The sequence below is a fragment of the Simochromis diagramma genome, unplaced genomic scaffold (assembly GCF_900408965.1).
Source record: "Simochromis diagramma unplaced genomic scaffold, fSimDia1.1 OVJJ01000326.1, whole genome shotgun sequence".
Lineage (NCBI taxonomy): Eukaryota > Metazoa > Chordata > Actinopteri > Cichliformes > Cichlidae > Simochromis > Simochromis diagramma.
Window position 1 is genome coordinate 40,329 of NW_024387042.1, and position 8,632 is coordinate 48,960.

Here is an 8,632-nt window from a genome sequence, read left to right on the forward strand (position 1 = left end):
TATCACCTTAAATCTTCACTCAAACATAAGTATCTTTGACAGTGTGTATACAGATGTATCATATATAAGAGACAAATATTGGGCGTTTAATATGTTGGCATTACTAAATTTGACTCAATGCTTACATATATGTGTAAAAGCAAAATGTACAAGCTGTGATAACCGTTTCTGATAGAATGAAGAGTAGACTGATATATTGAATATTCCTTTATTGGGTGAGAAAATCAGACCATGTCATAACTGCTGTAAGTCACACAGAATAGATATCAGAGCCTTAAACAGGCTGACTTCTGCTAAATGGGTCAAACTGGGCAGAAAGTATACAAACACATAACATCCTTATAGAATATGATGTAACACTATAGATCAACTTACCTCAGAATATATAAAGCAAATAAACAATTACAGCAATATGATACAACAAACACAGCAGTGCTACTAATCCAAAATACTCAAAGCTTCATAGAACTGACACAAACATTTATTTTTAGGTCCATTCTGCTGCTGATACATACTTTAGGTTTCTGAATGTTAAACTTGTTGCTGCCTTTCATAGTGTGTAACCTGAATGCCCTGAGTACTTTCTCCCACACTGAAAACACTGGAATGATAAAATTATTTGAACATTACCTATTAAGACTGATTCAGGACAGACAATTAGTTATTTTAAACTTTCCTGGCAGTCCTTCACAAACAGGGAACAGTCTGTCTATTCTCTCCATCTGTCAGCTGCTGCTGGCTCTTCCTCCTCCTCTTCCTCACACACTGCTGAGTTTGTCCTGGTGGATCATCAGGGGTGCAAAGCCTCACAGATGATGTGCAGCAGTGGGTCCCTCAGTCTGTCCTCACTCTGGACACTTGCAGTCGTCACACATGGAAATCAAATGTGTGATAAGCTGCAGGACTCAAACACAAGTGTAACTTATAAACACATGTTCATACTTTTATTCCACAATCAGAGAGAAAGAAAAAACGAGAGAGTGCAGGACAGACAGACAGGTGACAGTCTCAGGTGTATACACTGCTACAAAACAGCACAAGAGAAGGAGGATTTAGTGTTTGTGTTATTACGAGTGCTAAACAAGAAGAGTTCCAGATGGTACAGTGGACACATGTATGACTGCTGTGATTAAAGCATCTTTCTTTCAGCTTAACGAGTGAACCGTCAGCTCGTTCAAACACACGTTAAAGTCCGTTTGGCTCGACACCACCGAACAGAGGCAGCAATATAACATAGCTAACATTAACAGTGCAGTGAATCCTGCTTGTGCTGTGATATTCAGGACTGCAAACCGAGCAGCATCACTGACTTTCAGCTTGTTGTGTTCGTGGATATATGACTGACTTTAATTATGCACAAAATAATCAGATTCTCTGTAAGACTAAGGTCGACTATCGAACCGCGTAAAAAGTAAAGGCTTTAAAACAAAGTAAACGCTGAAAGCACAAACATCGCTAATGTCACATAACTTTGCCGGCATGTGGCCAACAGTAATGTTTTAATGTTATTCATTATTAAACATTTGCACATAAATAAGTGACATAATATTCAGAACTTACTTTTGAAAGTTTACTCTCTGGCCGCCCCGCTTCCACTTCTTTGAAGTGTCTCCCAGTCCCAGTGCACTTGTTAGCATGTTTTGGTTCATGCAACTGGTCCGTCCGCTTATTGTCTCCCCAGAAACATTTCCATTCTGTCTTGTTTGCTTTTGCAGCGTTTTTGTTTTTGCAGGTGTTTTTCTTTTTCCAACATTTTTCTTTTTGCAAGTGTTTTTCTTTTTGCAGGTGTTTTTCTTTTTGCAGGTGTTTTTCTTTTTCCAACATTTTTCTTTTTGCAAGTGTTTTTCTTTTTGCAGGTGTTTTTCTTTTTGCAGGTGTTTTTCTTTTTCCAACATTTTTCTTTTTCCAGCATTTTTCTTTTTCCAGCATTTTTCTTTTTGCAAGTGTTTTTCTTTTTGCAGGTGTTTTTCTTTTTCCAACATTTTTCTTTTTCCAGCATTTTTCTTTTTGCAAGTGTTTTTCTTTTTGCAGGTGTTTTTCTTTTTCCAGCATTTTTCTTTTTGCAAGTGTTTTTCTTTTTGCAGGTGTTTTTCTTTTTCCAACATTTTTCTTTTTGCAAGTGTTTTCTGAAGTTGCAGTCCGTTTGGCCTCTCAGGGCCACCGTAACTTCCTGCTACAGCAGGTGGAACCAGGACCACATTAAGACCTAATCACCCTCTCTCTCTGTCACACACACACACACACAAACACACATTTGCTGTAACACAAAAAGAGAGAGAGTATTTAAATGTAAAGTCTGAACATTAGTCACTCTGTCTTCGGTGTGTGTTAGGAGGGTAAAAGTCCAGCTGGCTTATTTTCCTACCTGGAATCCATGGTAACGTTGTCATAAAAGCACGTCAATAATTAATATGGACTTTTGCGTGTGCGTGCTTTCAAAGTTTTCCTCTCTCTCTCTCTCTCTCTCTCTCTCTCTCTCTCTGTTATTACAGTGTGTGTGTGTGTGTGTGTTCCTGTCTACCTGTCTTGTCAGAGACAACAGTCACACACACCGGTCCTCACAAATTTGAAGGCCTTTTTGAGGCTCAAAATGTGGTTTTAGTGTCAGGGTTACAATTAGGTTATGGTTAGGTTTATGGTAAGGGTTAGGGTTAGGCATTCATTTTTAATGGTTAGGGTAAGGGGCTAGGCAAAGCATTATGTCAATGTCCTCACTAAGATAGCTGAACGGGCTTGCGTGTGTGTGTAGGTGTCAGTGTGTGTGCGCGCGTGTGTGTAGGGAGGGAGGGAGCAGAGCAGACTTTGCCCTGCATGCAGGAAACTGTCGCTCAGTCGCCACACCACCAACAACGCTGCGACCAGCCGAGGAACTTCACACCAGCCAGTGAGTAGAAACTGGGAGAACTGGAAGAAAAGATTCACAGCTGGGGGCGAGGGGGGACCACATTTAATGCCTGTGTCACTGATCCCGGCTATGTTCAATCTGAGCTTGCAGGTCCAGCTCAGAGGTCAGTCATGTGACTGAAGGCCTCACCTGTGACATCATAGCAGGGCCAGTGTTTATATATGAGGTGAAAACACTAACACACTTCTGTATGAGAATATTATGGTTTATCAAAGTCGGGGGGAAAGTTTTCATGGTCAGTGTGATCGCTTCTACCTGTGGTTACTCAGCTGTTTGAACCTCCTAATGACTTAATGGCAGTCGCTCCAGGAAGTATCCAGAGCCGCTCGTTTGATCTTGCATTTCCCACTGCAGTATTTTAAAGTATTTAATTTACTTTGTTTTAGAACGAAAATAATTGATTGTATATAGAAGACTGATTTCTGGACTGCATCCATAGACTGAGGAGCATCACACAGACACAGACAGACACCTGGTCATTAGTTCTGAGTCCAAGTAGAATCCAAGAATTTGTTCTTGAGAGTTCTTGAATGGTCAGTTAGTACAATTAACTGCACAGCAGACATATTGTTGTTCAGGTAATCAATTAAAAACGACATTCTCCAACAGCAGGTCTGATGTAGCCACTGTTGAAGTGCATTCAACCTGCAATCTTCTTAATGTCCTATAGGGGGCAACATCTGGGGTCTGATTGTATGGAAGTCTATGAGAAAATGAGCCTATTACGTAACTTATCTCTCACCTCAGTTAATACTTTCCTAATGAATTTATGGTCTCAGTCTCCACTTCCAGGTCTTATCAAATACAACATAGTGTTCAGTTTGTAACTTATGGACCCATTGGAGGATTGAGTAGGGAAGGATTTAGAGCATGGATAGGAGCATGCAGTGTAGGAAAGAGCCGTTATTTTAAGAAGAGAGGTGACTATTGAGCAGCAGTATAGCTTCATGCTGAGAAGGAGCACTACAGATGAGGAAGTCAGGAGTGGTAGGTAGTAGGTGGAGGTATGCCCTGGAGATGAGAGAAATAAAAGTCATTAGAAACAAGACAGAATAGAGAGTGGATATATTGGACAAAGGCGGCAGAAGGAAAAGAGGAAGACCTCAGAGGAGGTTTATGGATGTAGTGAAGGAAGGCTGTTAGTGAGGTAGGCAGATCCGCCATGGTGATCCCTAAAGGGAGCAACCAGAAGAAGAAGAAGAAGAAGAGTGTCTCTCATTGGTTTCTAAAAAGTCTGTGGCACTAAAATCAGGCAGCTTTGACTCTCGCATAGAAGTCTTTGCACATCAAGCCATTCTTCAAGAGTTTTTGTGGAGTGCTGCAGCCCACTGACCTGATCTAAGTGCATGGTGAATGCTCCAAGCTGAACCCCTGTATCTGTTGCTGGTTGGGGGCTGGGATAATCCCAGTCCAAAGAAACATAGTTGAGACAGCTTTGGAGGCAAGGTGTAGTCAGACTCAGAAATCTGTGTGGCTTTTCTGTGTCCTGGTGGTCTGTGGGAGGCTCTGTCAGGTCATCAAGCCTTAACCTGTGTGACCTGTGGATTATGATGGTATGACATCTGCACGGGCACCTGTCGATTCGGTTTGTGAGATTGCTGACACACGTTTGCCATCAGGATGACCCTCCCCAGTGCTCGCTCTATTACTTTCATTCTTCTCAGTGATATCTTCAGTCAAGAGAATTTGGACTTCATAACAAAGACTTGGCAGCACGATTTGGAATTTAATCATCTGACTGAGCTCTGTTCAAAATAGTGCTCCTTTGTTGGTGGTGGACTCGCCGTCATCTTTAAGAACTGCGTTATTTGTTAGTCTGTGTTTTTTGGACATATCTATATCGAAAACACCTTGTTGTAGATAGGCATAGCTTTGCTATATCACCTGTTCACAGCCCGAGGGAATTTTTGTGAATGAGTGGGTGATGGGGGAAGTCGACTTTTGCTGACCGCTCAAGCTTAGAATGTTTATTTCGATCACTGTTTTTCTACGGATTTTAAGGATTTGATAACAAATAAAGAAGTTTTTAATCTGGAACCTTGACTTGTGTTTTGAACAGCGGCGACTCAAAGGCTTGACAGTCGCCAATACACCTCTTGTAGCTTAATGCTGCCCTCATCCCTGTACAGCATGAAAGCCATATCTTTATACATTGAACGTTAAATTTCTGGATGTTTGGACATTGGTTGTGCTTAGCCCCTAACCCATTCCACAACTGAGCCCTACACACAGACACACAAATCTTATTTAAAAATCTTTTAAAAATCTTATTCCCATTCAGATTGTAGCCTCCATCTCTCTGGTTGAAACGATTTTGAATATTGATTGGTAATAGATTATTTCTAGCTCTAAACATTATCTGTGCTATATTGTAATTAACCAAGTCAAAACTTTGACTGTAAAAATAAGAAATCTGTATGATGAAGATACCCAACTCAGTGTATTATACAAAATGCACTTTTCTGTAATATAAAAAGAGAATTTAGTGTATTTTTACAATGATTTCCCCATACTTCTACACAATAAAGTAAATAGGAAAGAATGAAAGAACAAAACAGTATATAGAGACAATTATAATCTAGAACCTGTTTATTATTCTGTTGTTCTTCTCCTCCTGGACATTTTTTTAATCTTCCATTTTAAGGTTGGACATAGTTTTGTTTTAATGGTAAATTGATGAAGCAGGTTGTTCCCCTGCACCTCAAATTATGAATATTATGGAGTCATATCATTTTGTGAGGCATGTTACTGAGTTTATTTTCGGTAGGACACCATAGATCTGGTTTTCTCACATGGGCTGTGTGAAAGACCTTCCCATCACAAAACATAGTTCTGTCTGTTTTGTCTGTGTCTGTCTTTTAATACAGAGCTTACCCTTCCTAAACAGTTATTCAGTCAGCATATTATCATCCAGCATGCCACTGAACTTTATCGGATTTGTTTAATGTTAAGTTAGAGTCAGTATTGGATGCAGAAATGTTTGTTAGAGATTTTAATGAACAGACAGGCATTCAAAGAGTCATTTCTTTTGGATAAATGAAGCTCGTCTGCAGTTAGAAGGTCCAAACCACCGAATGAAAAGTGCATCATGTAAAGGAATGAGAAAAGGGAGTCCGCATATTTTATCAGTATTATATTGTTCAGTAAAAGAAATCTTAATGTCCTTTTAATAAAATTAAGCAGACAGGTATCTCCTGCTTTTTCATACTTACACGTGTTCTTTAACAGGTATTCTCTAACATTTCTTACTTTTATTATTAAAAATAAATTGTATTTATTTGGTAAATAAAGTAAAATAAAATGTTGGCAAAAATGCTGTGCCTTCATCTGCTCACTCTGTTACTGATTTTTCTTGTTCTTTAAATCTGTTTTCAAAACCCCGTTGAGTATCACTGATCTGACAGGCAAAATGAAACTTTCATCGAGCCCTGCAGATGTGCTTCCCACATCACTGTACTAAATGTTTTTAATTCAAAACCCAAGAAACAATCTCACCTGGACTCATCCTCACCTGAACATTGTGGATTGGTATCCAGGCCGTCGTTTCTTGTCAAAGATTTGAGAAAAGCTGTTCTTCCTGTTAAAAGGGAGTTTTTTTCTCAGTGTGCCACTGTGCTATTGTTGGGGTCTTTACCCTACAATATAAAGCACCTTGAGGTGATGTTATATAAACAAAATTCAGTTAAATTGAAAAACTATCTGTGAAATGTTGTTTATAAGTAAATGTGTATATTAAAACTTCACTAAAACTTGTCTCACTGCAGGTGTTCATCATGAATTCTTCAGCACCACCTCCTCCATCATCATCATCACCGGCATCAACATCTACCTCGATCAGAGCTGGGAAACAAAGCCAGCTGAACTCCTCTTCATCCTCTCCCCCTCCTCCTCCTTTTACTCTGTCTCTCAGAAGTCCTGAGCTGCAAGCAGAGTTTCTAAGAGGTAACCTTTTTCTAAGGTTCAATTTTGTGTTGATGGATAACTGAACAGAACCTGAAACAGGGCCCTGAGGGGCCCGGGTGGTCCTGGGTTTCTGTATCAAACTACCACAGAAGAATCGCAAAACCCCAAATCTCAAGCACAAACAGCCACAAATGTCTTCTTATCTTTGTCTTTCCAGAGTGTCGGAACAAATTTAAGCCTCACAGCGACGACAGTGAATCCAGCGGGGTTTCCTCCACCACCTCCCCTGTGGCCTCCCCCTTCAGCCTCACTCCTTCCTCCTCCCCCTCCAGTTCTTCATCCACCTCGCCGTCCCCTGGCTTCAGGGACAGACAAGGTGAGCCGGCTGGAAGTACTGTCCTAACCTATGTGAAGTGACTAGCTCGCCCTGGTGGAGAGGACCCATTAATAGAAAACATATCTCTGAGAGACTTTGGCGAGCTGTTACTGGTTTATTGTGCTGATGTAAAACAAACAGGCTCCACTCTTGGGTGTGGCATTTCGTGTTTTAGAGATTTGGTTGGACCCATATGAAAACTAAAATTATTGTCTTTGTTCAGCTCGTCTGTCACTGTCCAGCCCCGAGCTCCTTTCTGAACTGAAGGAATCCAAAAACCGCTCCCTCCGACACGTCCCCGCACAAAAGGGAATGACTACCGTTTTCTCAGGGCGAGGAAGAGCATCAAGACAGGTGAGCAGAAACAACGTTTCTCCGTCTGGCTCTCCAGCTTTCCTTCTTTTCATTAAGACTACAAACTAACTTTATTAAAACCTTACAACACAGCAGCCATGATGTAAAGATTCAGAAACATTTTAAAGCCTTTATTTATTTTATCCATTTATTTTATAACATTCATAACCAATGTGTGAAACGATGACACTGAGAAATTTTGTTTATGTTTAAAAAATATCTCATCACCTGTAATCCTTTGAAAGGCAAATCTTTCCACTGATGTATTTCAGTTGCTCCATATAGTCCTACTTTGATTTCATAGAGTTTGAGATGCTTCTAGTGGCTGACGGTTCTGGACAGACAGGCCAGTTTAACAGCTTTACTCATTACTAGAATTTGATTTAGCATCGTCTTGCTGGAGTAAGAAAGGTGTCGTCTGGATGGCGGCATGTGTTACTTGTAAACCTGCAGATATGGTTCAGCACTGGGGCCATCCAAAGAGTGACTTCCTAAAGCAACCAGGGATGTGTCGGTTTTCTGAGACAAAGTTAGGAAAGGATACATTTAAAGGAATTAAATGATCTGAATTAAATTCTTTAATTTTTCTTTTCAGGCGTCTGACTCCACTACACCCACCAAACCGGCCAATCCGAGGGTTTCTCGCTGACTTTATGAGCAACGTGTCAACCAGACTATGAACTCTAATTCTCCGTATTAATAATTATGTAAATACAGTGTCACAAGCTAAATGTTATGAATGCTGAAAGTGTAAAAACTCATCACCCCTCACCAGCTCCTGAGCCATGTAGAAGACCCTGAAATAAAGTACAGAACAAGGCTCTGCAGATTTATATTTGTTCATCAATTAAAAATGTTCAGTTCATTTTTAGAGAAAGAAAAAAATCATTAATTTAACCAAATGTCTGGTCATGCAGGCTGGAGTGTGGACTTCAATCCATGACTTTGCTGTTGCTAGGGTATCTTGTCTCACCACTACAGAGTTCTGAATACTAAAGCTCAAAGGTATAAGGAGTGAAAGCTGATATCCAAGAGGTAAGTGTTGAATTGAATAATTAAGGTACTTGCGTAGCTATTGCTGTGGATATAGCTCA

General features: G+C 40.2%; 1 protein-coding gene and 1 long non-coding RNA gene across 2 annotated transcripts; both read left to right on the plus strand.

Moving 5' to 3' along the window:
• Positions 1-2,800: 2,800 nt before the first annotated feature.
• Positions 2,801-7,225, plus strand: LOC120741611 (putative protein TPRXL). Its single transcript, XM_040044584.1, has 3 exons — positions 2,801-2,884; positions 6,670-6,847; positions 7,026-7,225. Exons 2-3 carry the CDS (start codon positions 6,679-6,681, stop codon positions 7,223-7,225), a joined length of 369 nt encoding a protein of 122 aa, XP_039900518.1. The 5' UTR covers positions 2,801-2,884; positions 6,670-6,678.
• Positions 7,226-7,426: 201 nt separating this feature from the next.
• LOC120741595 lies at positions 7,427-8,409 on the plus strand. Its single transcript, XR_005697648.1, has 2 exons — positions 7,427-7,538; positions 8,134-8,409. It is a non-coding gene; the product is annotated as an uncharacterized LOC120741595 (long non-coding RNA).
• Positions 8,410-8,632: the final 223 nt, after the last annotated feature.